This window comes from Dipodomys ordii, unplaced genomic scaffold, assembly GCF_000151885.1.
Source record: "Dipodomys ordii isolate 6190 unplaced genomic scaffold, Dord_2.0 Scaffold162, whole genome shotgun sequence".
Classification (NCBI taxonomy): Eukaryota; Metazoa; Chordata; class Mammalia; order Rodentia; family Heteromyidae; genus Dipodomys; species Dipodomys ordii.
Genome location: NW_012267378.1, coordinates 1740235 through 1756593, shown reverse-complemented (window position 1 = coordinate 1756593; position 16359 = coordinate 1740235). Strand labels below are relative to the sequence as shown.

The window sequence follows — 16359 nt, the reverse complement described above, 5'->3', positions numbered from 1 at the left end:
GACTTTACTGGCCTTATGTCTTTTCCCCTGTGCCAGTGCTTGCCTGGCCTTCTTCCTCCAAGTGCTCTTTAACAAAAATAAACTGCAATACTTGAAATGCATTATAGTACATTCACTTAAGTTTCTTAGGAAGTTCTTTACATCTCAAATATGTATATGGCATAAACAAAGACTTGAATTTTGCATGAATTTTGTTTTAAACCAACAAACAGCCAGGCACCAGTGGCTCCTAACTATTCAGGAAGTTGTGATCTGAGAATTGAGGTTCAAAACCAGCCAGATCAGGAAAAGTCCATGAGATTCTTATCTCCAATTAATCAGTGAAAAGATGGAAAGGGAGCCGTGGCTCGAGTGGTAGAGCACTTGCCTTGAGTTTACAAGCTAAGGGATAGTGTCCAGGCCTTTAAAAAAAATACGAATTCCTTTTAATGAGTGTAGGCCATGAATTAGATGTTATATTGAACAGCCTGTGTAATCAAAGAAATATTCGGAGAGACTAGGCTTTCAAAATACCTCCATCTTTCACATTCATTTTACTTAGGGTAAAGCTTTTTCCATCCAGGTTTGGCTCAGTGACAGGAAAACATTACAACATTCAAGTACTACATTAGGCAAAGGCAGCCCTGCAAGGATATGTGTCCTTATAGGCAAATCTACAAAGAAGAACTATCTTAATGAATCTGCAGTATATTTGACCAAAAAAACCCTTTGAAATACTCTTTACTTTTGGATCTGTAGCATCATTCCAAAGGTCTTGGAGATCTTGCACGTGGCCATGAGATGTCATCATTTTTTCATAGATGCAGGGATGATAAGGAGCTTTACCTTCTCCAGCAAAGAATACATGGTATTGTGGTACTATCCCCATTTTGTTGGCACAGAGGCCCATGAACACATCATCTATGTAGAGAGTAGAATTCAGGGTCAGTGAGGCCTCATGGACTTTAGCAGCTACATCACTGGAGATGATATAAGCTGCACCAGCTGTGTAATCAGGGTAAGCTGGCCACTGGTACATTTCATAGGAGACATAGTATTTGTTGCTTTTATCTCGAACAGGAGGGGAACCACGGTGGACCCGACCAATCCAAAAGTCCCGAACACCAATTTCTTCTAGATTTTGAAGGTATTCAATAAGATTTGGCATATGGATAAATATGTCATCATCAGCAGTCATCAGGAATTTGGCATGTGGACAAAACGTATTTGTCCAACTGAACTGCAAAAGTAATTTCAGAGTAAGATTGTAGAAAGAATCCACAAAGTCTTGCTGGATTATATCGTTGTATATTTGGTCTTCCCAAAGCAGTTGTCTCTGCAGTCCTTCTCCACTCAGTGGATTAGGAGTTCCTAGGGCAAACAGAGTTTTGATGTTGGCATTGAGTTGAGATCGAACATACTTCTCATTACCCCAGGTTTTTCTAATGGCCGAACGTCGGTTGTAGTTTTCAGGAGCCGTCTTTATAAACAGTAAAAGGAGAACATCTTGAGCTTGGCATTTCTCCTTGTGATTAATCAAGTATGGGTATCGAGGTCCCTCTAAGCCATACTTAAGTGAGAGGGTATCATTCACAAAGTGATAGCTATTTATGAGGTATCTGTAAGAGTAGGACTTCATATGACTCACAATGGAATTATCAATTGGTCCCCAAAAAACCATAAAACTTAGTATAAAACAAGTGGCAAATAACTGAAGAAACTGCTTTCTTTTGACTCTTCTGCCACTAACGAACATTCTCATGGTCCATTTGGTGTATTTTTATTGAAGATCCGTTTTAAATGGGTGCTTCCAGACCACAGAACTTAGTATTTTGTAGAAGAGATCTTTCTCTTAATACATGTCAGTTGTGAAAAAATGGGAACAGGTCTTCTTATTTCACACAATATTTTCTTTTAATACCATTGCTCTGGGGTTGCAAAAGAACAGAACACATCAGACATGGAGGACATTGGCACATGAAAATTCTTCCTCCTAGGCATCTTTCATTAAGTCTGGCAAGTGACCTCATGCAACTGCTCCAGAAGGTCTTTTCTTTGGACATGAGCTGCAACCTAGCAAAACAATAACAAGTCAGTGGCTTGCCAAGTTATCAGAAAGATATGAATCATCATATTTCCTTAAACCAAATGTAATCTGGCTAATCCACACAGAAAGTTATACAGGTTTTAATAAGGTACAGAGGTATACGTTAGCAAGGCAAATGGTTGTTGTTTTATACTTTTTTTTTTTTACAAAGATGTACAAGGAAAGAGAAAAAAGCTACTTAAGATTGTCTTCTTATTCAGAATATAGACATTCCTTTTTCTGCCCACACTTCAGGGGAGAAAAGTCACCCAAGTAGCTATTATCTTGTGTAGTTATAGTTCAGATATCATGTGTCACAAAAATATGAGATGAATGAAACTAGTTATATAATCAAGGCAATATATCATGAAGAGAAAATCCATGGCTATAGAGAATTCTTTGATATTGCCAATCCTGGGGCTTGAACTCAGAGCCTGAGCACTGTCTCTGATCCTTGTTTACTCAAGGCTAGCACTCTACCACTTGAGCCACAGCTCTACTGGATTTTTTTGTTTTTTTGGCAGTTGATTGGAGCTAAGAGTCTCATGGACTTTCCTGCGCTGGCTTTGAACCACCATCCTCAAGTCTCAGTTTCCTGAATAACTTGGATTACAGGTGTAAGCCACCGGCACTAGACTTAACAAAGAGTTCTTAAAGCTCACTTCAGACAAGGCAGGAGTTAGAACAGGATATCTTTTTTAAAAGCGGAGGTTTAAAGTAAAGGAGTTGAGCTTTGCTTGTCAAAACTATAATACAAACTCTAACCAAATTTATTTTATGATAAAGAATAAATAATTACAAAACGAATCAACTTTATTAAAATACTAATACTAAATGTTAATATTAAAATTAGTCATTTAAATACTTTAAACATCAGTATTAAAATTATTTTTAAAATTTAAAATTTTCAAAAACTTTAAGAAATATTAAAATTAAATACAATCTTAATATTAGAACTAGCTATGTGAATACTCCACATATCCACATTAAGTAGGTTAAATATTAAAATAATAATAAATAGTAATATTTTAACAAATATTATTTCATATGCCCCAGATCTATACAGTCATCTTCCTTTTGTATTTCTGTAAGCAAAGGGAGGAAGATGGGGGTACTCAAATGCCATCTCCCACCCAGTATTCCATCTTCTTCCTTAGCACCTATTTCTTTTTTTCCCCCAATATTTTTTTGGGGGGGTCCGGTCGTGGGGCCTGAACTCTGGGCCTGAGCGCTGTCCCTCAGCTATTCAGCTCAAGGCTAGCGCTCTACCACTTGAGCCACAGCACCACTTCCAGCTTTTTTCTTTTTGCTTATGTGGTTCTGAGGAATCGAACCCAGGGCCTCATGCATGCAAGGCAAGCGCTCTACCACTGAGCCACATTCCCAGCTCCCAAATATTTCTTTATTGAGATTAAGTAACTACGTAACTTTCACAATACTGCGGCATAGATATACTTAGTAAAGTCACAAATACCTTTTAATCTTCACAATGATAGTCATCTTTATCGTAGTGTACATTGCTTATGAACTCTATGACCTTTAACAATAAAACTATTTCTTACAAATCGAGTGATATGTACATTTCCTTCCTTTTGCTTAGTTCACCCGTTCCCTCTTTCTCTCTCATTCCCTCCCTCCCATCATCACCCTTGCGTTTAGTTCATTTTCATCAATGTCCAGTGGAGCTGATGGGCTCCTTGGCTGTATTTTTTCACTGATTCTACTTTTCACTGATTCTGTGCTCTGTTCCCTTCCCTCAGATGTTCACATGTATATACCATATATGAGGTAAATACAGAGCCATCTAAAAACGATAGGACAAATTAAAAACAGAGCCTTTGTTTCCTAATTTTTTGTGTTCTTTTCAGTATGCATATTATTCTATATACAAATGAAGAGGCTTAGCACCTATTTCTATCTTCTCTTTGTGCCTGTCAGCTACACCAGAAATCTGAAAGGCTCCCTTTTCCTCCTGTTCTATCAAATGGTTTTTCCACTGAGTCATTGCTCCATCTCTCTTCATCCTTTATATGTCATTATCATTTCTCTCCCAGACTCACCCAGTATACAAACTAAAGGATCTCCTAACCTGTCACTCTAGCCAGTGAGTTTTTCTAAAACTCAGACTAAACCATGGGACCAAGTAAACCCTTCAAAGCTCATCTAAGCCTGACCACTGGTTAGCCTGAGTTAGCATGGTGCTCAGAGCCTTTAAAGTTCTATATTTCCAGCGATTGCATCACACTATCTGGCTGATAGTGCAGCCACCTGGCTGTAAAGTGTACCCTGTCCTTTGTACAGCAGTGCTACAGCCAGTCATACCCAACCCGCTGTTGGTATGAAGTACACTCAAACCAGGTTCTAAAAGCACCCTTCTCTGGGAAGCCTATTTAGTGTCCCTGTTATTCCCCCTCCACCGATGGATCTTGTCACTGCTCCTTCTGTGTATACCCTTCCGAAGACATTCTGACACTTAGAATAATAATTTAATTTAAGACATAAGTTAATACTTAAATTTGATAAACACTTGCCAAATGTTGATGCAAAAAGCCACACTGGAGGGGCCTTGCACCAAAGTTCTGGCTACTAGAAAAGGAGTAAGGGTCATAACCAGAGTTGATCTGCATAGGCAAGCACTTTCCCCTAGGGCATAGATTTCAAAACTGAGAGTGCAACTTAGGAAGTCACAATCACTGACAGAGAAGAGAAAGTGGTACAGGTCTTGAGTTGTGAAACCGAGTTCTATGTACATACATTCAAGGCAATAAAGTTAAGTGCAGTAGTGTGCTTGACCATGAGAAGCCAGCTAGTATGCTCTAGGACAGGTCAAGGTCAGCAATGGCCCCTGGATGGGGTGATGAGCTCTGGACTGGAGGTTCTAGAGGAGGAATGATAGGAGGAAGCACCAATTTCTGATGATAACATCTGCTGAAAGGTTGCAAAATGCTTTCATTCAGGAGCTACTTCCTTTCCCTCTTCCATAGTGCTCCCTCAAGTGAGGCCCATCTCTAAAGGACAAAAGCAAGGGCTTTGTACCTCCATAGCACATTTGAAAGTACTTGGTGGCTTAAAGTGTAGCAAGAGAGAATTTTTTAGACAGTGTCTCATTATGTGGCCCTATGGGGCCTCAAACTTGTGATCTTCCTGCCTTACCCTCATGACTTCTAGATTATAGGTATGTGCTGCCATGTCAGCTGAGAATTCTCTGGAACGCATGCATTCCAGTACTAGGGCTTGAACTCATGGCCTAGGCACTATCCCTTAGCTTTCTTGCTCAAGGCTGACTCAACCACTTGAGTCACAACTTCACTTCTGCTCAGGTTGGCTTCAAACTTTTGATTCAGATCTTAGCCTTTTGAATAGCTAGGATTACAGGCATGAGCCACTGGTGCTCGGTGAGCATTCTTTATCTTTGTTAGAGTTTAAAACAGCCTGAGTATTTAAGAATTCTAAGAAAACCCTTGATTGAAACTAATATGCACTTTCCACTCTAATAGACCCCGGCAGAGGAACAAAAAATGTGAGTAGCCTTTGGAATCTGAGAGATTACAGGCAAAACTAGCTTCCCGACTCTGAGCACTGCTGCACAGGAAGTTCCAGTGCTAGTTTTCTGTATGCATGTTTACAGCTGTCTACAAACCTGAGCGTCTTACCTGTCAGGCCCTGAACCCATTTCCGCAGTGACTCACCCAAGACAGAAACATCTGTGTAATAAATCAGGTCTGTGACTCAGAAGTGGATGTGCTGCTGATGTTGCTAATACTGCTACTGGAAGCTAGAAGCTGGCTCTTAGTATTTATTTTATTCCCCTCCCCATGATATATATGGATTTGCCTTGTTTCCCATATGTTTACACTGTTCCCTACTGACTCCAACAACTCAAAATATCTTCTGAAAAATGACCAACATACTGTCTAACAACCCAGGCTACTTAGTTCAGCTCAGCATGACAACTTCAAAAATAAGATTTCTTCCCAACTCTGCAGCCATTTGAATGGTCTAACCACAGTTTTACATACACTGTAGCAAATCTCACTGATTATCTGTGTACCCCATAGCTCACACCTGTAATCCTGGCTACTCAAGAGGCTGAGATCTGAGGAAAAAAGTTCAAAGCCAGACTGGACAGGAAAATCCATCAGACTCTTGTCTCTTGTTAATCACCAAAAAGCCAAAAGTGATATGGTCTATCACTTGTGGCTCAAGTGAAAGAGTGCTTGCCTTGAGCACAAAAACTCAGGGACAGAGCCCAGGCCCGAGTTCAAGCCCCAGGAACCACACACACACACACGAAGACAAGAAAAAATATCCTACCAAAAAATATTTGTATGATGAAGGAAAGATCTAGGAAAAGACAAACTATTCATCCAGTATTCATTCATTATGGCAGCAAAAGAACATCATCCAAACTCTTCCTAATAGAATTGAGTCCCTGCGGGGGGGGGGGGGCTTTCCAAGGCCAGAGGACGAAAAAAAAATAAGCACTTCTGTCCATCTTAACTCATGAACAAAGTAAATGATACTCTGCCCAGCTCAGGCTTTACTGATGGAGACCACAAAGGTTCAGCTGGTACAAGTATACCTTCTAGCTTCCTATTCAGAATGCAGGCGAGGCACTGGGGAAAAGCCAGTAACTGCTGATTGGGTGGAAGAAAACTCCAGGCCTCTGGGGAAACAAAGCAGTAACAAATGCAGAGCTCAGCAGCCAGCCAGGGCAGAGAGCTGTGGGTGCAGCTTCCTTTGTGTGCCCACTGCATGGCTCAGCGGCTGATCAACTGACTGGAAACCAGGATCACCCCTGTTTCATTGAATGTGCTCAAGGGAAAGCCTTACCTCACTTGAGTTTGCTGATTTAATCTACTTATCAGATGCAAGTATCAATAAAATGATAAGTGAAGGGAAATAAACATTATAGATGAGCCTACTGAAAATATGAACCAGAGCAAAGGAGAGAATGGGACAAAGAATTTCTGAGAAGGAAATATGCTAATGTATTTAGGTTTCTACTTGGACTCAGGGAAAGGAACTGCTATGCTTGTATTATTTTCTCTTTGATAAAAGTTGTTTGAAAAACAAAAGCAAGAACACATCAGAAAAAAAAATAGGTGGTACACAACACTCTAATACTTTCCAGTCTGGGAGTTGTGCCCCTCAATTATTCAAAAAGAGAATTTCTTCACATGCAAGACAGTTCTTTTGGATTTTTGGTGTTGTTACTGTTTGTTTTTGTTGTGAGACAGAATCTCACTCAATCTTGATTCAGCCTTACAAGTTCTGAGATTACAAATACGTACCACTGTACCTGGTTTACAAGAGACCTCCTTAAAATTCTCCAGGTAAACAAATAAATAGAGAACAAAAAAAAAGCCCATAGCCTTAGTGTATCTAGTTTCCCTACCAGAATCTTTATTTTTTCCTACTGTACCCTAGCTGTTAACTCATTTCCTTGTAGAGTGTAACCCTGAAATTTTATGCAAAACCTGCTGGAAATTTTATGCAAAACCTGCTGGAAATTTTGAAGTGTTAATTAAGGTGGTAAGGTCTTCATTGACCTTGAAGTTCCAGTTATACCACCTCAGCCTCCAGTGTTTGAATTGATCCTATAAGGATATATTTCCTGTGTAAGCCATTGTAGTGGAACAACGTGAAGTGGTATTTCATAGCTTTTCATCTTAAAGCATTTATTTGAGATGAGATGTCTTCCTACATTAAAAAAAAAAAGTTTCTATGGCCAACAATGGCAACAGTGGTAAAGTACAAACACTGTCAGTAATACTTTGGGAGATAACTCCAGGCACAAGAGAAGATTCCTAAGAGTAGTAAAACTAGTAAGCATCAATTAGGAGGTTTTAGGAAGGCCTGAGGACAACCAGAGTCTGGTGGATGCAGGAGGAATAATTGCTGAGGAGAAAGGAAAGAATTTCTATTTGAGAAATAGAAATATATTTGAAGCAAAGAGAACCTTGAAAATTAGGCAGAAGCGCTTCTGTTTGTAGTGATCACTCCCTTACTCGGCATCTTTTGGAGCAAAAGAGATTAGACCAGCAGTAGGGTTTCAGGGTGGAACACAAAGTGTTCCAGGATGTCAGTTTATCAGGACTGTATGCTGAGGCAGGACATGGTGGAGAAGGTATAGTGCAGTGTGGTGGAAGTACAGACAGAAGGAATGTGTACTAACTACCTTCTGATGCCAAAATGAAATGCCAAATGTATTATCTATCTTCTGATGTCAAAGTGAAATACCAAAATGAAATGACCTAGAATGGGGAGGAAAGGAAAATGAGAAATGGAAGGCAATGCACATATTACTGGCAGAGAAAAACTGGTTTCCTGAGTTAGAAATAAGAGAGGTTACAGTCGGTCTTAGACTTGGATTGAATTTGAACTACTGGAGAAAGAACAAGGTACAGATATCCAACAGGTAATCTAAGGTTAAATCTAGACGAGACTGAAGATCCAGGTGGGCATTCTAAGCATGAAGATGGCTGAGTCCATGAATATGGGTAAATTCTCCAGAGGGAGATGAGCAGAAGGATCAGGAAGAAAAATGAACTGGGGGGAAGGAGAAAAAAGGGAAGAGTCATTTTAAAGAGACAGTTGATGAGAAAATTAAGGAGGGGTTCACCCAGGTAGAATGGATAAGCAACATACGCAAATCCTTATTATCATGGAACTCAAAGTGGAGAAGACACACACTGATGGAATTTGAGTTGTGCTGAAGATGGAATACTCCCTATATGGGGTCAGACTGAGGCTAGGGAAAGACTCTTCCAGGGGAAACACCACTGACTCATGTGTGAAGGCCAAGTAATTTCAGATAGAAAAAGCCAGAGGGTTATAATTTCAAATTGTATAGATCTGTTTCTGTCTATATTTCTTTTTTAGGAGGGTGTGTGCCACTATTAGGGCTTGAACTCGGGGCCTGGTGCTGTCTCTTAGCTTTTTCACTCAAGGCTAATGCTCTACCACTTAAGCCAGAGCTCCACTTCAAGCTTCTTGATACTTATTTATGGATTGTGGTTCAAAGCCAGCCTAGGCAGGAAAGTCCATGAGACTCTTAATTTCCAATTAACCACCCAAAAAGAGCTGGAAGTGAAACTGTAGCTCAAGTGGTAGAGCCCTAGCCTTAAGCACAAAAGCTCAGAGACAGGGGCTGGGAAGGTGGCTCAGTGGTAGAGTATTTGCCTTGCATTCATGAGGCCCTGGGTTCAATTGTTAAGCACCACATGAGCAGAAAAAGCCAGAAGTGGTGCTGTGGCTCAAGTGGTAGAGTGCTTGCCTTGAGCTGAAGAGCTGAGGGACAGCGCCCAGGCCCAGAGTTCAGGCCCCACGACCAGGAGAAAAAAAAAAAAAGTGACATGCCAGCCAGGAGCAGTGGCTTAACCTATAATTCTAGGTACTTGGAAGGCTAAGTCAGGAGGACTGATTTGAGACCAACTTGGGCTAAAAAGTTCATGAGACCCTCCCTTAACAGAAAACAACAACAACAACAAAAATGTCACCTACTTTCATGCCAGCTTACGGCAGAAAGCACAAATGGGAAGAATTTCAATCCAATCTGGCCAAGGACAAAGTAAGAAGACCCTCTCATTCCCAAATAACCAAAGCAAAAAAGAGATGGAGGTGGGACTCAAGTTGTTCCAGAGTACCTGCCGAGCAAGTGCAAGAGTCTGATTTCAAACTCCAGTACTGGAAAAAAAAATACTTATAAAAGATGACTAGACTCTAATAACACTCCTCCAGTCAGTAAGTCGAGTTTTCTTGGTCTTAATACATCATGCCATTTGCATTTAAACTTTGATTACTCAAAGTCCCATGTGAGAGATAATTTATAGTTGTCATTCAGGCATAACTCAAAAGAAAGAGGGATAAAATTTTCTGTAATGGCACAGCTGATTACCAGTTGGTACTAATTGTTCTATTCTATGTGCTTAGGAAAGAAGGGAGCAACCTGAAATTTTATATCCTTTCATACTATTCTTGAATTAAAGAATAAAAAAGAAAAAATTTTACCAGCAGCTGTCTTCAGGTATTTCTGTGGGCTGTGACTTTAGCCATAAAACTTAAGCTGAAGCCATGACCAAATGGTAGAAGCCCTTTGTTTGTAGTTACTATCTTTCCACAAAGAATACATTTATAAATTTACTTCTCGATTCAGTGTTAGTTCAAAGACTAAATTCCAGTGCAGTGAGCATGGTGGCTATGGACATGTTACCAAAAAAAAATCTATCATGTAGTTAAGAACCTCATTTATGTAAATTAATTTATATGTTTCCTTACAAAGCAAATGTCTGTGCAGATTTCTATTGACCAGTTATGAAGGAGATAAAGGGAGAAGTAGCAAATGAAGAAATAGGTGAAGAAAAATCCTGCCTGACTTGAAAGTTCTTAGAGCAGCATTATATTGCAGATTGGTTGTAGTAAGTCACGAAAATTTCTCAGTGATTATGGGGAATTTGACATAGAAAAGATGAAAATATTAAGCAGTCAAACATTTGCTTTCTGAAAGCTGGCCTTTGGAACTTGTGGTTACCACACAGTTGTTTGGGTTGACTAGGCTGCTCGCTCTTTAAATGTTCTTGTCAGTTTTTCCTGGTCTACTGAAGACACAAACTTCTTTATCCATGCTAGCAATAGTTACTAACAAGAGCATGTTTTCTACACTTCAGGTATTGTACATACCCAGTAACTCTAAGCCTGGCAACAACCTATCAGTGAGAAATGAGCTCCCCATTTTGCATAAGACACTGAGGCATGGAGATACCAGGTTAACAATTTAACCTTCATAAATTCCAGGCCCCCAGGCAGTTCACAGCAGCTGACCAGTTCCAGCCAGTCTCCAGCTGTTCACTGCCCTTCCACTCTACCAGAGATCTTCCCAGAAGGAGAGAGGAGGGAAGTAGGTAGAGCAAGGAAAGAGCAACAACCAGGAATTTGCTTTATATCTGATGTTTGGAGTCATTTAGGATTTGTCACCTCCTGCATTTTCTTAGTGCTTTTTCACATTTGCTTTACTAACGTAAACTTTTTTCCTAGCCCTCATGGACTCAATTTTCCCACCCTCCTTTTTTTTTCCCTTCTTTGTCCTAATAGCACTAGACAGCGGGCAAAAATGAATGGCCTTGTGAGTCTATGTCCTTTGTGCCCAAAGAAGTTGAAAGAATCTATGGACAGTGATCCAAAGTGACAGAGTAGAGGGATAGGGAAGAGAAAAGAAGGGAGAAGGCAGTGAAGGAAAGAGAAATTCAAAGTGAATTTTGATGACAATCACTCAATTATTGGGTAAATTAAAAGCTGAGGAGTCACACACATAGGAATCATGCCTTAGCCCTGGAGAAACTAACATTCTTTTATGAAAAAGCAGTATGTCTGGGAGCTAGTGGCTCATGCCTATAATCCTAGCTCCTAAGGAGGTTGAGATCTGAGGATCAAGAATCAAAGCCAGACTAGGCAGACAACTCTAAGAGACTCTTATCAATTAACCGGCAAAAAGCCAGATGTGGAGCTGTGGTTCATGTGTTAGAACTCCAGCCTTGAGAAAAAAAAAAAAACAAGCACAAGCAAGAGGCCCTGAGTTCAAGCCCCAGTACCAGCACCAAAGAACCCCCTCCCAAACCCAGAAGTATCTAAATTTTTCCTCAGTAATATCATGAAAAACTTCAAAAATATATTCAAAACTGGCTTATAAAATGACAGGCAAAAAAGTGAATAGGATTCGCCAATGCAAATCAGTTACCTAACAGCCAGTGCTATCCATTTAATAGAATATAAAACATGCTAAAAAATGCCACACTCCTGGCCCCACCCCTGCAACTCTCTAGGACTCTACACACATCATGACTGCTTTATCTGGGATACTAGATCAACATTCATTCAGAATAGGATGTTTCAAACATTCTTGAGATCTCTTAGGATTCAGACAAACTGACCAAGGTACATTTGAAATCAATTATCTCCACATATGCAGACTAGATGTTGCATTCCAGTTGGGGGAAGGGGAGGCTGTGGAAAATTCATCCAGAATCTGACATCTGAATCCCAATTGTTAAACCATGAGCACTATGGGGGATTGTCAGAGGGGGATGGCTTTGTGGGAGATTTGACAAAAAAGCAGGGCCCAGTCGTGTCTGGAATTCAAATGTGGTTTGAGGAGGAAAGAAAAAGAGACAGTTCAGAAAGAAAGACAGTAAGTAACAGGGAGCATTAAGCTAGTTGATAAGGGTAAAGTGGAGAGATCAAGCAGAAAGATGTTCCCAGAGAGATCAGTATAGGAATTTTTGAAAGCACAGAAGAGGAAAGAGCTGTGGCTAGGAGGAGATGGTGAAAAGCATTTAGAGCCATTAGAGCTGGGAGCTGATGGCTCACACCTGCCTGTAATCTTAACAATTCAGAGGCCTGAGATCTGAGGATCACAGCTCTAAGCTAGTCTGGGCAAATAAATCTGTGAGACTTACCTCCACTTAATCAGTAAAAAGCTGGAAGTAGAAATGTGGCTCAAGTGATAGAGTACCAGCTTTGAGTGAAAAAAGCCAAAGGAGCAAAAGGCTCTGAAATCAATCAAGTGCAGTACCAGCCCCCCAAAAGGTAATTAGAGAGGCTAGTTCCTATCATGGTAAGAAAAGTGGGGATTCACAAATACCATAATGTTAATGTGCTCTTTGCTTGTGGCTCGATGGTAATCCATATGTCTCATTATGCATATTGCACCTAGAAACATTTGATTGAGGGGTTGCCACAGAAGACAAAAAGCAAAGGATAGCATAAACCTAAGAGTATAATGGCCAGGAGTAGGGCTCAAATGGTAGATCTCTTACCTAGTATGCATGAGGCACTGGGTTCAATCACCAAAGGAAAAAAAGTATAATATATAAAAAGTATTATACACACACACATATATAGTGTAGCTCAGTAAGCAACATGTATTATAGTATGTTAACTATCATTTATGAAGTACCTGTCTTGTTCAGGGCATTATATTGGGCAACTCTGAGAATGAGTAAAGCCTAGATTTTATAAGTTCAGTAAATACTAACTTGTCACATACTGCCACAGGCAGGGTGCTAGGATGACTTAAGAGCTGCTTCAAGTAGATCCTTTACCAAAGCATCAACAATGGTTGGCTGCAACCTGGAACTCGTACCTGAGGGAGGCAAGAGAGAGTAGGAAAGATGAGAGTTTACATTTTGAGAAAAATGTATATTTATTATATTCCCATTTTATGGTCTTGTGCTCTTGGACTTATTTCTGAGCTACATGCACATGTTTTCTGAGGATCATTTGAAATCACTTAGAGACAAAGAATGGTCCACAGCAGATATTGACTACGTGCCAATTTCCTTTCTCTAGAAACCATTCATACATCTTTACCATAATAGGTGAGTTAATACATGAGGTTTTAAAGGTTATTATTCTTCAAGAAGCTTACCTAGAATTGGGTGCTGGTGACTAGCACCACCTGTAATCCTAGCTACTGAGGATGCTGAGATCTGAAGCCAGGGTTTCACAGAAAAGTCTGTGGGACTCTTATTTTCTAATTAATGAGCAAAAAAGCAGGAAGTGAAAGTGTGTGGCTGAAGTGGTAGAGCACTAGCGTTGAGTGGAAAAAGGAAAGCTCAGAAACCTGAGTTTAAGCCCAGTACCAGGGGGGAAAAGCTGAGCTATACTCCTAATATTCTTCTCAAAAAATTAATTATATGAGTTTTTTAAATGCTGATTTGATTGCTAACTGCTACTTAATACAAAAGTATCATTCCTAAATGAGTATCATCTTCTATTAGTCTTGACAGGGAAAAAATACTATGGTTCTCACAAGCACTTAAAACACCTTTTAATGAAGATGACACAGACATAAAACTAAGGCCTTGTCAGTTATGAAGAATGAAACCCGAGTTACAGTCCTGTCAACTTTAAAGAACAAAGCCCAGGTGGACTCAACTTTTTAAGCTTATTTTGCTTATGGCCCTATCTGAGTTGAAAGACTCTAGAAAGAGCTGTCGGAAAGATAAAATATGAAAGCTTACATGGACCTTAGGCTACATTACAAACTTTTAAATTTGACCTTTCGAAGTTCGTTGCCTGCAGACTTAGAACATTCTCTTCTATCATGAACTGGCTTTGAGGTATAACAGACTTCACTATAGAAGATAAATCTTCAACATTTGTAGCATCAAAATGTAGTAACTGTTTTATTTATTTAATTCATATCTTTCTTGATAAGATTTTTATCTATAAATGTTTAAATCCTTATATCCCACATATAAAAATTAATGCATAAGAGGTACTGTACATTGTAAGGGAAGTATGCAATTCTAGATTTACACATCGTTTCTGCCATATTTGATGTCAAATGGCAGAGCTTTTAGTTTTTGTGCCAGTACTGGGAATTGAACTCAGGGTCTGGGCACTGACTGTAAGTTTTTTCACTTAATACCAGTGCTCTACCACTTGAGCCATAGCTCCACTAATGGCTTTTTGGTGGTTTAGTAGAGATAAGAGTCTCAAGGACTTTTTGCTCAGCTGCCTTTGGACTGGGATCCTCAGATCTCAGTTTACTGAGTAGCTAGGATTACAGACATGAACCACTGGTGCATATCAATAGAGGTCTTTTACCAATCTGCTTAGATCTGTTCAACTGATCACAGAGAAAATTCCTCCAGTTTAAGATACATTCGTTGTTTGTTACTTTAAGCAACCACTTCCTTCTGACTTTCTCCTAGTTTTTCCTTCCCTAGTAATTATGTTCTGAAATGCATATTCTAATGCAATTGGGCCTCAGAAAGAACTCAAGCCTTCAGAGTTTGAAGGTCACCAAGTGCAGATTCTAGCTAAAGTGACCTATTTTAAAAGATGACCTATTTCAAAACCCATGAGTTATTATTCAAGCTGTTCTATATTTAAAAATTAATGTTGTTTCTTTTTACTACAAATCTCACCGAGTGTCTTATAAAAAGGAAAGTTTGTTTTCCATTTTAATAAATTACAATGTAACTTCTTTTGTCGGTTGTGGGGTTTTTTGGGGGGGGGGGCGGTTGTTTGCTTCTTTATGATTTTTGAATGGGGCCTGGACTTCATTTTGAAAATTCATTCTCATCTGAGTTTTCATTGTGGCAGAAGCAATCTATACAGACTACCTTCCTTTTCATTTGTCACTTCCTGAGGAAGTTTCTGTGAGTCCCAGTGGGAGAACTTTACCCTGTCCTAACATTAATCCCAACCTTCTTTTTTCCTCTATTTGTGGGGGGGGGCAGTACGGGGGACCAATATCAATCGCTTCATGATGAGCCTTTGGAGGGCTGATGAGGCCGAGTTGGCCTCATTTTAAGTGGACACCTCATGTATGTGATCTAGTGCAGGGAAAGAGAGTGAAAGATAAAAGACAAAGAAAGAAGAGAAACTTTAGGTACTAGCCCTTTAGGTATTTAATGGAAACCCTTCAGGTATTTTATTTATTTTGGCTTTAAAAGCGCAATCACCCTCCCCCCCCCCTCGCACTGTACTCCCAGCAAGTTTCCCGCCTCCTGTGACAAGACACAAATTCTACCCTAGAGTTAAAACAAACCTCAGCTGCTCATCTCTAGCATTCATGGTGGGATCGTTTCTGAGACAGCACTTAACACACCTATCTTCAATCATCCTTTTTCTGGGTCAATTTCAGCTTCTCACATCCCTTTCCCCATCTCCATAGGGACCAGGCAAGGTTTCCCAAAATAAAGGCACAGAGGAGCAAATCCAATTCGAATAGATGTTCTTTCATTAGACAATTACCATAAATATAAACTCCGTGGCCCCGGCCAACCACCCTGGGGTGACACCACCAGTGTCCCTTTAACAAGGTCCAGAGCCCAGCCCTGGCAAAGAATACGGAGCGGCGGGCGGCAAATGTAAAGTTGTTACTTGTCCCCGCGCGCGGCTTCGGAGGTGACTGCCATGGCGGGATGCTGAGTAAAGTCTGGCGTCGGGAACGTAAAGTGTGGCCGCGACTTCCTCTCCAAGCACGAAAGAGATCTTCCTTTCCCAATGTCCCCCACCCGCCCACTTCCCGGTCTGGATCTCGCCCCGTGTCCCCGTCCACCGGTTTCCAAACCCACGCCAGGCTTTCTGCGGGATTCCGCCCTGCCGTCCGACGGTGGCGGCAAGCGCAGGACCCCCGCTGGAGGCCAAGGCTCCGGCTCTCAGGCTAGACCCCGCCTCGCCAGAGGCCCACCGGAGGGATCCGGAGGGATCCGGCCCTGGAAAGGTGCGCCACCGACCTCCGCCCGGGCCCGACCCCACCAGGCCACCGCGGTGGACCCGCG

The 16359-nt window shown here is 40.7% G+C and overlaps 1 protein-coding gene across 4 annotated transcripts in view; it reads right to left on the bottom strand.

The window, feature by feature from the left end:
* Nucleotides 1-347: 347 nt before the first annotated feature.
* Nucleotides 348-16359, bottom strand: part of B3gnt5 (UDP-GlcNAc:betaGal beta-1,3-N-acetylglucosaminyltransferase 5) — a 17046-nt gene continuing 1034 nt past the window's right edge. For 3 of the 4 annotated variants that reach the window (XM_013033069.1, XM_013033068.1, XM_013033070.1), the window contains 2 exons: nt 13099-13205; nt 348-2052 (listed from right to left, as the gene is read on the bottom strand). In XM_013033069.1, coding sequence (XP_012888523.1) covers nt 608-1741 — 1134 coding nt within the window. In that variant the 5' untranslated portion in view covers nt 1742-2052; nt 13099-13205 and the 3' untranslated portion in view covers nt 348-607. The remainder of the gene's footprint in view (nt 2053-13098; nt 13206-16359) is intronic. The other variant, XM_013033071.1, reaches the window with a different exon arrangement.